Genomic DNA, 13,264 nt, shown 5'->3' with positions numbered 1-13,264 from the left:
GATAGTCAAGTATCTCCATTCACCTTTTCTCAAACTTTTCTCCTATTTCTCCAGCCCAGATGAGTATCTTGAGTATTTTCCACTGTAATTTTGGGACTCATGTGCATGAGCATCTCCTACTTCCTACCCATCCAAATCTCATTGATCTTCTGGCTTAATACTTAACATATCATCAGGCTTTTCCTTTTAGTTGTTAATACTAAAACCACTGCTTTTTTCTTTTATTTTTAAAACTCCTTTGATCCCTTAATCTTATCCTCTTGGTTATCTCACCTCCCTTTTCTTTGTATCTGTTTACATTTCCTAGTCTTCTGGTACTTCCTACTGTATTTTGGCTCTGAAATCCAATAGTACCTCAGGTGTTAACAGGGGAAGACTAGTTCCTATTACTAGGTTTGCCTTATACCTGCTAAGCATTGTGAGCGCCACCTCTTCCTCTTTACCCAGTCCTCTCAACTGTTCCTATTACCTCCCCACCAAAATTTGGTCTGTTTTTAGAACTCTCTTAAGAGTCAGGGGCACAGTTATTGGCATTTCAGAGTCTTTAGAATGAAATGTGTAGCCCTGAAGATATTATCACAATAAGATACACCATCAGATCATGTTTCGGGTTAGAATTTGACATTTTTTAAACACAGTTTTCAAACGATCGGATTTTTGAAGCTGAATATGTGCTAATTGGACAACAGAGGTTACAATGAAGATATGTTTATTTTTCTTTTTCTCTTTCCTAACTCATTATCTGTGTGATTGTGCATATTCCAAAATTACCTTTGCTAATGCAGAGCTAGAATGAAATTGAACCATGCATTAAATAATACCCATAATTTGGTGGTACATGTGAAAATGCAATTCTCCTCAAGATCATCGTAAACTTCATGAAAGACAATGGGATACCCCAAATCCATAATGGTCCCCACAAATGGGACAAAGGGTTTTCACAGATTGGTTTCTCACCCTCTATTACAAAAATGTGAAGACACAGGAGGGTTAAGTTTTGACCTTTGATCAAGTCACTGTAATCTGACCCTCATATATCTATATCTGTAATGCCAAAAGTATCTTGGTAACATGCAATTTTATGTGAATTCTGATTACATTTTCTATTCTTTTCCAAAAAACAAATTAGCTTGCATTTGATTACATTACAAAATCCAATTTGAAAGTTAGTGACATGTCAGAAATCAAGTGCACGCATTGTGCAGTGCAGACTCAGGGACTTACAAAGTTATCAGTACCATGAAACAAAGAGGACAAACACATCGATGTGTTTTCATTATGAAAGAAACAAAATAGCTTATGCTAATGTGGAATAGATGAAAAAATTACATCCCTTGAAACACGATTACAACTTGTTTATTCATCACAGCAATGTTACTAATTTCAATATATCAAGTTGCTTAAACTGTATTCAATGAAACCACATTCATTTGAATGGAATGAAAATGCAAAGTGATTCTCAACCATTTAGAATTTGTAGACCATTTTGCTAGAGTAGTAGTTCATGAAACTCTCAATTCCTCAAAAAGTATTTAACATAAAAGTCACCTAGGATTATGTCAGAACTTCTCATCAAGTAAGCCCAAGCAGAGGTCCAAGGTTCTTTCTTTTTCCCCATGATACAGTTTTACAGGTACAAATGTCACCCCCACCTCTCAATTCCTCCTATTCCTTGTTCTCCCCTATATTATTACAGCATAAGTCATAAGTCCAACATCCTGCTATTAACGTGTAACATGGCATTGTAGGTATAGGTAATGGTAGGAAGTCATATTTTCAAGTGTATTTAAAGGTTTCATTGGGTATCCTTTTATTTGGGAGTAGAGGTGCAATGTATCTTCATTTCCTAGTATATGCTAATCTCCATTATACAGTTCTTCTATGTGAATAAACACACACACACATGTGTTTGCCTATACATCTATTATCTTGTATTCTGCATGAAGGTTTCATTATGTCAGAGAAAACATATGATATCTGTCTTTTTGGGATTAGCTTATTTCACTGAGTATAATGGTCTTCATTTCGGACCATTTCGATGCAAATAGTAAAATTTCATTCTTTTAAATGACTGAATAGTATTCCACTCCTGGGAATATATCCCATGGGAGACGGCCCTTGGATCTCTGCCTGCCTAGCCCATGTGGGAGGCCATAGGCACATGGCACACTGTGTCCCTGGGAGAACTTCTGACAACAGTCTCAAATAATAGAAACCCCAACACGACCTGTTCACTGGGAATGCAGCAAGAGCGATGGGTCTCTGCCGTTTTAATCAACTGTGCTAGAAAGTCCTTTGTAAACAACTCTAGGAAGTCAAATGTTACATTCAACCTGCTTTTCAGCCAGGTAATGAGTTTGCCCTGAGACACAGCTTCCTGTGGTTCCTGACCTTTAACATCATTGGAGGGTCCAAAGAGATAGACATACCTACTGAGCTGTCACAATATGATCATTGGGTGGAGGTACTGTTGGGACTGCCCTTCTGCCTGCCCCCTTTTCCTAACTATATAAGCTTGTGACTTCTCTAAAATAAAGACATCCTTCACCACCAGTTTGTCTCTAGCTTTTCTGCTGCAGTAGAGCACTGTCTCACCCCTTGGTGGTCTTGGGGACTGCTGGACAGAAGACCCCCAAAAATATCCAAAGGTGATGAAATCTGCAACTGAGAAAGTGAACTTCAACCCTGTATTTGTAACAACACTATCCATAATAGTGAAGACATGTAAACAACCCAGGTGTTTGTCAAAAGAGGAGTGGATAAAGAAATTGGGGTACATTTACTCCAGATCCAAGGTTCTGCAGACCAGATCTGAATGGCAATCTTCAGAGCACACATGAATGGAGATCACACTGAGATCAAATGTGGCCTAAGCTTTGCCTTTCCTAGGTTATCAATAGTGTTGATGGGTAGATGCAAGCTGATTTCAATTTAATACAAACAATGTCCAACTTTACCATTCTAAGTACATTGTTAGCTCAAATTGGAATGCAGGGTATGGATTTTGTTATTATTCAGGTTTGAAAAGAGTGCAAGAGTCTGTAGATCATCTGCAATTTAATACTGACGCCAAGACTTCCTATTCTTCATGCTAAGAAACACCGGATACATTTAGCCCAGTTAGAAAAGGCTGACACATGGCTCCACTGCTCAGAGACTCTGATCCCAATTTTTCCGGGTGCAGCATAGGCTTGTGAAATCTAGATGACTCCTCTGTGCCACCACTGTTGAGATGTCCCACAGCCCAAGTCACAAGGACAGGAAAGTGTGGAGAGGTGAGCTCATGGCCCCTGTCAAGTGAGAAGGACTTCAGAGAGTGAATGTATAGTACAAGGAAAAACCGAGTGAAGTCAAGAGTAGAAATAAGAGGAGAAACCAGGGACAAAAACCACTGAGTGACCACCTAGGGGTTGACCTCAGTTTAGGAAGAGACAGATGGCCGAGTGGAGGCTTCTAAAGGGTTGCCAACATGCATGAGACCAAGGCACACCCTTATTGTTACTCTTCCTGGTGGGGACGCTGTACAAAGGCAGAAGCAAAGGCTGGAACACGAATGCAGAATGGATTTGGCATGTACCCTCGCAGTAACCACTAACTCCAAACTCATGTTTTTATGTTTGGAACTGATTCAAGGAAGCCAGAAGGATACAATTAAACACTTAGAATTCAGAGCGGCACAAAACTTTCAAAAAGGTTCCCTGTAGTCTCCAAATTGGCCTGGTGTGCACCCAGTGCATGGGGAGAGGGTGGGCTCCTCCACTGGCTATTATAGAGTGACTACACAGCTGCTGAGTAAAACTATATTCATCATACTTTGACAAATCTCAATTCTTTTATCAAAGCTGCAAACATCAATGTGAAAATGTGTCACCCCAGCACACATTGCCAACATTCAACACCTCACACTGGTCCGTCTGCACCCTGGGCAAGGGGGACCCCAATGGATGTTACATAACCCAGCTGGTATAAGCCAGTGTGAACAGGGGCTGAGTCTCTATCTAGATGCTTCAATTCGGATGGGGTGAATGTCATACAAGAAAGGTAACCCTTGACCTTTCCTCAGGGAACACATTTTTATAAGGTTTCAAAATGTACTCTTTTGTGTGAACTAGAAACTAAATGCAAGAGACACCTGGTGAACAGTCTCTATCTGGGCTAGAGGAAACCAAATCTGAACACCTTTATCAAAGAGCCACCACCCAGTTGGCATGAACAAAAGATTCATGGTTTTCTCTTACTCAAAGCCTTTACTTCTGTTTGGGTTCTGTTTGTGATCTTCTTTCAGCTGATAGTGGCTTTTGGTTACAAGCTCTTATCCTTCTATCTACTGTCTGCCTCGCAGCTGTTTCAAGTTCCGATTGGCCACTACCATTATCTCGATTTCTATTTAGCTGCTAGATCCTGCGGCCCTGGACACTGACAGCCAACTCAGGGCTGCTGCTTCATCCCTTCAGGTAAAGGCTTCCGCAACAAAGGAGGAGCCGATACTGTCGTGTCATTAAGGAGCTCCTGAAAATGCAGCTGACCTATCCCATCCCACAAAGGCGCCCTTGTGGGCCTGCTTAGTTATAGGCTGGTGAAAACCCAGGAAGCCACTTTGTTTTCCTGGACTAAAAAGCCCAAAATGATCTCAAAGCACAGATTTTCTTTCATTAAAAAAAAAAAAAGGAAAAGATCAAAGGCTTAAAGTATCACCTCCCAATCTCAAGTTCCTCTTCTCTTCTATCACCCCAGCAAAAGGCATTAAGCAATTGACAGGAAAAATTCACTGATGGTTCTTCATAACGATTTCAACTGAGGCTATAATATTTACGTGCCTTTTCATGCATTTGTCTCACTCCTCATTCTTGACTGGACACCACTGCTTTGTTTGACAGATGAGGATCTCCAGTGTGAGTCAAGTGAGCGCATGTACTACCTACATGCATACTGGGACCATGTATTGTAAACATTTGCCCATGCTCATGAGCTGTCAATCAATCGGTGTAAACAATGATTTATAAGCCCAGCTCCAAGACCACCAGCTGGTTGGTGAGAAAGTTCCTTAGTCAGGAATAAGTGATTTTATTCATTCAGAGGTTTTAGGTCTGTGTGTGTGTGTGTGTGTCTGTTCTGGAGGCTGGTGGAGTAAGGCGAGGGAAAGTTGTCCTGATGGAGAAGTTACAGGTTTAGAGTATGGAAACCATGTTGTTGCCAGGTGCGTATGTGTGCCACTCTGTGTGGCACCCAGGTGTGCACTGTGGAGGCAAGGTATGTATGTAAGTGTCTTGGACACTACGTTAGTACATCCACGTGTAGTGATGGGGAAGCGCAGCAGGGCTTCAGGACCCATGGGGGAGACCTCAATTTCCTGATTTGAGGTTTACCAATGTAGGCATAAAATTTAAAGTAAAACCCAGTCTTTGATTCAGCAAAAGTTGACTGCAAGATAGCTCAGATCATCTGATAACAGAAAAAAACTTCAGATACCAAGATACCCAGGTTGTGGCATACATTTTTGGGTAACAGAAAAGTGTTGATTTCTTTCTTTTCTTTTTAGGACTTATTTAATTTTATTGGAAAGGCAATTTTACAGAGGAAAGGAGAGACAGAAAGATCCTTTGTCTGTCGACTCACTTCCCAAGTGGCCACAATGGTGGGAGCTTAGCCAATCTGAAGTCAGGAGCTTCTTTCAAGTCTCCAATGTGAGTGCAGGGTCCCAAGGCCTTGGGCCCTCCTCCAATGCCTTCCCATGCCCCATGCAGGGCGCTGGATGGGAAGTAGAGCAGCCGCGATACAAATTGATCCCCATATGGGATCCTGGCATTGGGCCACTGTACCAGGTCCAGAAAAGTGTAATTTCTAATTTGAATTCAGGTGCAAGGTGCTACAGGGGAAGGTAGGACATGTTTCTGGAAGCAGAAGTTGTGTCTTGAGACACCAGGGCACAGCAAGAGGCTTTCGACTCCAAGTGCAGTGATTTCATCTGCCCTGGTTGAAACTCCAATACTAGTCCCTCCTGTACGCACGCATTAAGGGTATAAAGAATGACTGCTGGGAGGAACTTTGATTCACTTACTTAGCCTGCTGCTCAACTAAGGAATATATCAAAAGGATCAACTGGCTATTTTCCATGACTGTTCACCAACTGATCATTAAATGCCTTTTGTAATTTCCAATATGCATACTTACAGCGACTGAAGGCTTCGCAAGTTCTGCAGTGCTTCTGTGGGTACCTGCCTTAGCTGATTGTTCTGCAGCATGCTGTATATTAAAACAGAAAAAAAAAGTGCTAAAGAAAAAATTAACAACAGTTATCAATTACTAACCATAAGAGTGCCAGGCACTGTTCCAGGTGTCAGTAAAACAACAGAGCCTCAGGCAACCCCTGGGACGATTCAGTTTCCATGGCAATACAGGTCATTAAATATGCACGAGGTAAATGATAAATGCTATAAAGAAAAAATCCACCAAGGACTAGGGGTAGCGGGTGAAATATTTCATTCTAATGGGGAGGGGCTGATATCTGGGGAAAACCAGGACAGAGTCACTGAGGAAGAGGATAGAGCAACAGCAGGAAAAGGGCAGGAGGCTACAGGCTCTAGACATGTGGAGGGAGAAGCCACGGATGGGAGGGAGAAGCCACGGATGGGAGGGAGAAGCCACGGATGGGAGGGAGAAGCCTTGGCACAGAGCAGGAGTGAGAGAGGGCACGCTACTGGGGGAGAGCCCCTGGAGCATTTCATGCAGGACTCAAGGTTTTATGATACGTTTGATGAGAAGCTCCTACTGAAGGGTTTCAGTACAGAAACAAAATGATTTTGGTTTCATAGACTCACTCTGATGGGTGTACAGATCAGACAAAAGGCACATAAGGTAATCAGCATGTAGCTATGAAGAATCTTCTCTCTTATGCATGCTATTTTTTTTATATGAAAGCCAAACTCAAATTGGTGTTCTCTGAGGTTAAATAGTTTTGTTTTTTTTTTTAAACAACATAGGGTACTACAGAATGGAAACAGCTGGCAACAGTGAAGTAAAAGTAAATTATTATAGGTAGGGCAAGAACACGGAAAAATTCTCATTAGATTCCTTCTATTTTACTACTTTTAAAATGAACGTCATAATAATAATTTGTAGCATTTTTTTCTATTAATAGTTCATGGTCCACATAAACCAGAGGCAGCCTAGTTTAAGAAAGTAGAGATTTTAAAGAAATACTTCAATGTATTAGATAACAAACTTACATTTACATTTCAGCATTTTCTTGGTCTTTGATCTCCATAACTGAAGCTTCATTTCATTATATAATGAGCTGGGATTCAGTCCCAGTTATACCTAACTTCAAACTTTGGGGGTACTTCTCACTGCCCTGCACAGCACTCTCTTGAGGAATATTTGCTGAATGCATTCATTCTCAGATCATTTGGTTAAGCACACAGGTTTTCAAATCTGACTACCATTCCCTATCCCTTGCTATGGAACCTGAGTGATATCATCCAATTTTTCTGTGCCTCAGTGACCAGTAAGGACAGATAGGAGGAAAGAGACAGAGGAATAGAGAATGGAAGAACCCATCACCTCCCATCCTTGGTGGTTTATTACCCAGTGGCCCCAATGGCCAAGTGGGGTTAGGATGGAGTTAGGAGAGCAGAACTTGGTCCAAGTCTCTTTGGTGGGTGGCAGGAGTCCAGCTATCAAAGCCATCATGGCTGCCTCCCACGGTTTGAACTCAGGGAAGCCATAGATGAGCAGTCTGGTGTGGAACACTGATGTCTTAACCGTCAGACTGAAACACCTTCTCTCAACTAATGATTTCTAAAAGTCTATTTTTTTTCCCTGAACTTGAGGTTGTGTGGAGTTTGGAGATAAAGCCTTAGATATTGAATCTTGCCCAAAAAATCCATTTAACCTAACCAATCCTTTGGTATTTTATTCATATAATGGGAATAATACCTAACTGAAAAGGTGTTGGAGGATTAAGCAATAAAATATTTATAATACCATATATTTAAGTATGTGCTCATAATATAGAAGTAAGACATAAAAACTATTTGTACATCATAAAATATAGTTTTTTTCACTATGTCTGAAATTCTGTTTGCTAAGAAATGTAATTATGTCTTTAAAAGTTCATAAAAATGTGTACCATGGAATAACTATACATGCATTTAAAAGTTTTATATATAAACATATTTTAATTCAATTTCTATGATTTCTTTTTGAAGTCAGCTTATATTCCAATAATCTTACTCAACTACTTTTTAAAATGTGAAACTTGGATTTGATTTGATTTCATAAATCAAGACTCTCAGATGTACTGGTTCCTTATGAAGACAGTTGGATTTTAGGGGGATCTCATACGTCACTTAGTAGTAAGGAAATTGCAATTTGAACTCCATATCTTGAATAATTTACCTGAATATCAAAAGTTTATATTTCTATGTTATTTTACCCTTGTCTAGGTAGTTTCAATCCACTGCCTAATTTTAAGCTCACAATAACATTTTCTAAGTCAACTCATTAATTTAATGATAAATTTAAATGATTGTTAGACACATGAAGAACTTAATGGATGTTTATTGCTGGTATTGAATTTTCTTCTGCACTTTGCTAAACCAAAAGTGTAACTTTTAAAAATGTGGTTTACTTAAAGCATCCAGAAAATTGGAGTAGAAATTTATATAGTTTTCCTTCATTGAATAATTGCAATTGTCACAGCTGCTTTATATATTTGACTTTTAAAAATGTATCATAAATTGCCTTTACTAATGATAACTTTTAAAGATGTCCCCAAGTTACCTCGCTGAGATTTGATTTCTTCATTTACTTTTTGCCAGTAAAACACAAAAATGTAACTGAGAATGTAATTTAAGCCCTGATCTTGCTCTAAATAACAAACTTCAATTTAATTACTTTCAAATGACAAAATAAGAGCATGTTATCTCCATTATATCCTTACAAGTCTCCAGTGAGTTAATTAGAAAATCCTGTTTTTGTTTAAAATATTCCAATGGGAGAGAAAACAATTACGGGGTTTATAGCACAACAGAGTACAATTAAAACAGAAAGCATTCCCAACAAGGCTGCTGGCTTTAGCAAATGATCCTTGCTGAATACACTGAATACCAAGCAGAACTTCCAGAATAAATGTGAGCATTTGTAACTACTTTTATTCACATTTGAGTAAGGAAGGCAAATGAAACACTTTCTCTAGAGGCAAAGGATGGCTTCTACTTTCTTAATTTCTTTCTCTGAGGAGCTTTAAAGTACTCACTATTTTATAGAGCATCCCCATGCTTCTCTTCTATACATTTAATCTTTTCTTTCTCTTTTTCCTCTCCCCACCTCATTCCCATTCCTCTCCTCCTCCTCCTCTTTCTCCTTCTTGCCAATAGGACAAAATAAGAACAGGTATGGCAAATCAGAGGCAGATGAAATAATTCTCCATTTTGGATGTGGTTGCCTTAGGTATTCCCTTTGTCTAATTGTCTTATGTGTTCATATCAGGTATATGTCCAGGTTCTATATGGATTTGGGGGGGGTCCTGGTCACTTGTGACTTTTTCATGGTTAGCTGTATCCATCCATGTGGCTTTGGGTTTGGTGTTGCGGTGCAGGAGGAATAGTTATCCCTTGACTGAATGGCTTACACAAGAAAATGAACCTGTATTAAGAAAGGGCTGGTTCAGATTTCCGTGGGCTGAGTATTTTGCAATGTAGAACCAATACTTCATTTTTATTGACACCAATTTTTATGAGGATAATAATTTAAGTATTAGTGATTCTTTTTTAGAGACCAATGTAATAAAATTTTAGATATGAGACAGCAGTAGCCAAGGCTGACTGTTAGCATCCTCATTCTCATCTTCATGGATATCATCATTATCTTTCCTTTCTTTTATCACAGGCTCTCCTCCTACATGTAAGGGCTGAGATGAATATTACTTCTATATTCTGTTTTTCCTGTCCTACAATACAACTAGTTTTTTTTTCTTTAAAAATTTCCTTAAAATGTATGCATGTATGCATTTATCTTAGATACAAAGAAGTGAAAAAGAGAGCTCTCAGCCCTTGGTTCACTTCCCAAATGCCTGCAAAGGCTGGGGCTTGGCAAGGTGCTGCAGCCATGAGGTGGAGACTCAATCCAGGTCACCCATGGGTGGCAGGCTCTCAACTACTTAGCCATCTTTGCTTGAGCTTGCTAGGGTAGACACTAATAGGAAGCTGGAATCGCAAGCAAAGCTGGGATGCATTCCAAGAGTTTTCATGAGAGTGGAGATTGGCATATCTATACCTATACCTATATCTATATCATCTATATCTATATCTATATCTATATCTATATCTATATCTATCTAGTATTTCTCTCTAGCCCTGTGGTTCTCAGTCCTATTGGTTTAAACTAGGTATTTAATAACAACTATTTTACAATGTCTCTTTTATCATATATAAATGAAATTCATACATAGGTTATCCACATACCTCATTTCAGAAAAAGAAATGTAATGTACTGTCCAGATTATATTTTACAGGAGAAATCTATGAAGAGTAATTTATAGTAAAAATATACATGAATCACTATACGCAGATGCTAAAATGTCACCCCCTAGGAGATATTTTTATAAGTGAATCAAATACTAGCCTAGCACTGACAGCATTGTATCTGTTTTTGTTTTTGGTACCAAGGGACCTAGATGATGAGTAGTCAAGAAGAACAGGAACAGACTTTCTGGTTGAGATGACAAGTTGTAATTAAAATTTATTTATTTATTTATTGGAAAGCCAGAGGAGATGTCTCTCATCTGCTGGTTCTCTCCCAGACAGCTGCAGTAACCAAGGCCGAGTTATCGGCTAGCATGCAGAAGCTTTTTATGGATCTCCCTCCCGTGTGGGGCAGGGGCCCAAATCCTTGGGCCATCCTCTGCTGTCTTTCCCACATTATTAGCAGGGATCTGGATTGGAAGCAGAGCAGCTGGGACAGAATCAGCGCCCACAGCAGGTGCCAGGGTTGAGAAGGCAGTTTTACCTGCTATGCCACAGTGCCAAAACCTGCCATTTTTTATAAGTTAGGGGATGTTACAGAGAATAAATGCTTGCCTCTATTTTTAATAAATAAGATTGAATGTGGGAAAAATAACATGATCAGAAGCCACTCTGCACTAGGGTCAGAATATGAGAATGGGGTTTAGATGGATATATAATAAAAACTAGTTATGAGGTACATGATCACAGGTAATCCTTACTTTAAAATATGAAATGGGAAGTAATCTTTATAAAAAGAATAGCATGTCAAGAGAAAGGACAAGGATTACAGTGAGGAAAATGAGGAAGTGTGCCACCCAGAAGTGAGCATGGATAGGCTCCATGGAATGTTCTTTATAAATAACAGTGTCAAAACAATAAGATAGAGTTGAGATGTAACAGAGAACACCTATTCTGTCTCCAAGTTCTGTGACATGGCAAGGCAAACATGTCTTCGGTGCTTCAAAAGCCCCTGGAGAGCACACTCCCCACAGCAATGGGAAGTTGAGATAAAAGCAGTCACAGAACTGCTTTCCAAGAAGGCAGTGGATTTAGGAAAGGACACTCCCAGATAAGCAAATCATTGTACCATTGTCACATCATGGATTGTGTACTACAAGAATTTAAAAAGGCAATGATGTAACGTATTTACAAAGCACGCTTTGTTCATGAATTTCAGGGAGATCCCTGTGTATCTCATTGCCTTGCCAACTGAATGATATCTCTATGTAAGACATTTCACATTTTCCAATGGCTGTATCTTCTGATTTTGTTTTGTGGCCTTTGAGACAACTCTTCTTCAGCAACACCATTGTAGATCAAATATGTGTTTAGAAATCCTATAGTACCTAGACAAAATGCAGTTAATTATTCAGTGATTTTGAGAGAAAATATACATATTCCATTTAACTTTTCCTGCACAAATTATTCATCTTATGCAGAATTTCTTGCAAAACTTTTCAGTGTGATTATGCCTCATTGCTTTCTTGAGTTATTATTGGTCCGGAGGTATAGTCAGAAGTCAAATAGGGTGTGGGGGAAATCTCTGTCTCTTTAAGATTGAGTCTTTTCTGATTTGAAAGGTTATAGAGAGAGAAGGAGAGGGAGAGAGGAACTGAGGAGGGGGGGGAGAGAGAGAGAGAGAGAGAGAGAGAGAGAGAGAGAGAGAGAGAGATCTCTTCCATCTGCTAGTTCTCTCCCCAGATTCCCAAATGGCTGACTGCTGGAGGTGGACCAGTCTGAAGCCAGGGGCAAGGAGCCTTGTCTTAGCCCCATTAGCAGGGTGCTGGATCAGAAGTTGAACAGCCAGGACTTGAACTGGTACCCACACAAGAAGCTGACACAAGCAGAGGCTCACCTTGCTACGCTGGCAAAACGACAACCTAAAAATAGTTCTTGGTCACATAAATAATTATCAGTGTGAGAATTCACTTTACACTGACTGTGAAATACATCACACAATAGTCTACTACATGCTACTCATCTGGACAATCAAAAACTCCCTCAAAAATTTGCAGTAGGTAGAAACACATGGCGGAGAATCATTACTCTAATACCAAAACAGTTTCAAAATGTTTGCTAATTGAGTACACTTGTTGAATGCTAGCTTTTAGGTCAGCACAGTAAAGGGAAGAGTAAACATAATTACTGGCAAGGTCATGTTCTTAGTGTTCCTTTCTCATACTGGAGTGATCTAGCTAAAGGGCAAAGTGTGAATGTAACGTGCCTTTCCTTACATCTTTTCCTGGCTCCTCAGCATACCTACAACATAACCACATCCACATATGTTGGTATGGCTTGTGGAATTCCCATGACCAGGTTCCTTTCTATCTCTCTTGCCTCTTCTCCAAATATTCTCCACCTTTCTCTGGATGCTCAAGTACCACTATGCTTGGAACTGCCCATTCATCCCAGCTCTTGCATTCACCTCTTCATTCATCCTTGCCTCTGCCCCTGTGCACACAGTGGCCCTGCAAATACGTAGCTGCCTTATTTTTGATGGGATAATTTCTGGTTGTCCTTCAAGGTCCAACTCCTAGGTTATTGTTTTTGGGGAAACCTTTCTTTTAGGATATCAGGTCTGAACACTGGACAGGACTGGATTCTCAGAACTTCTTTAGCATCACATTGCCATGTACACAACCCAACAGAATCAGAGGTAATCTGTTTATCTGTACTGGCCTTGTTATGTTGGTGCCATCACTCTAGGTTCTAACCCCTTCAAATGTGTGAACCTGTTCATTGCTTTGGTCTTCCTAGCA

The 13,264-nt window shown here is 39.8% G+C and overlaps 1 protein-coding gene across 1 annotated transcript in view; it reads right to left on the bottom strand.

The window, feature by feature from the left end:
• LGR5 (leucine rich repeat containing G protein-coupled receptor 5) overlaps positions 1-13,264 on the bottom strand; it is a 124,050-nt gene that overhangs the window by 35,561 nt on the left and 75,225 nt on the right. The window contains exon 4 of the mRNA XM_004583032.2: positions 6,172-6,243. Within this exon, the coding sequence (XP_004583089.2) occupies positions 6,172-6,243 (72 nt within the window). The remainder of the gene's footprint in view (positions 1-6,171; positions 6,244-13,264) is intronic.

Source organism: Ochotona princeps, chromosome 15 (genome assembly GCF_030435755.1).
Source record: "Ochotona princeps isolate mOchPri1 chromosome 15, mOchPri1.hap1, whole genome shotgun sequence".
In the NCBI taxonomy this organism is placed as follows: domain Eukaryota; kingdom Metazoa; phylum Chordata; class Mammalia; order Lagomorpha; family Ochotonidae; genus Ochotona; species Ochotona princeps.
Note: the sequence above shows the minus strand (reverse complement) of the source record. Positions and strands in the feature narration are given on the sequence as shown.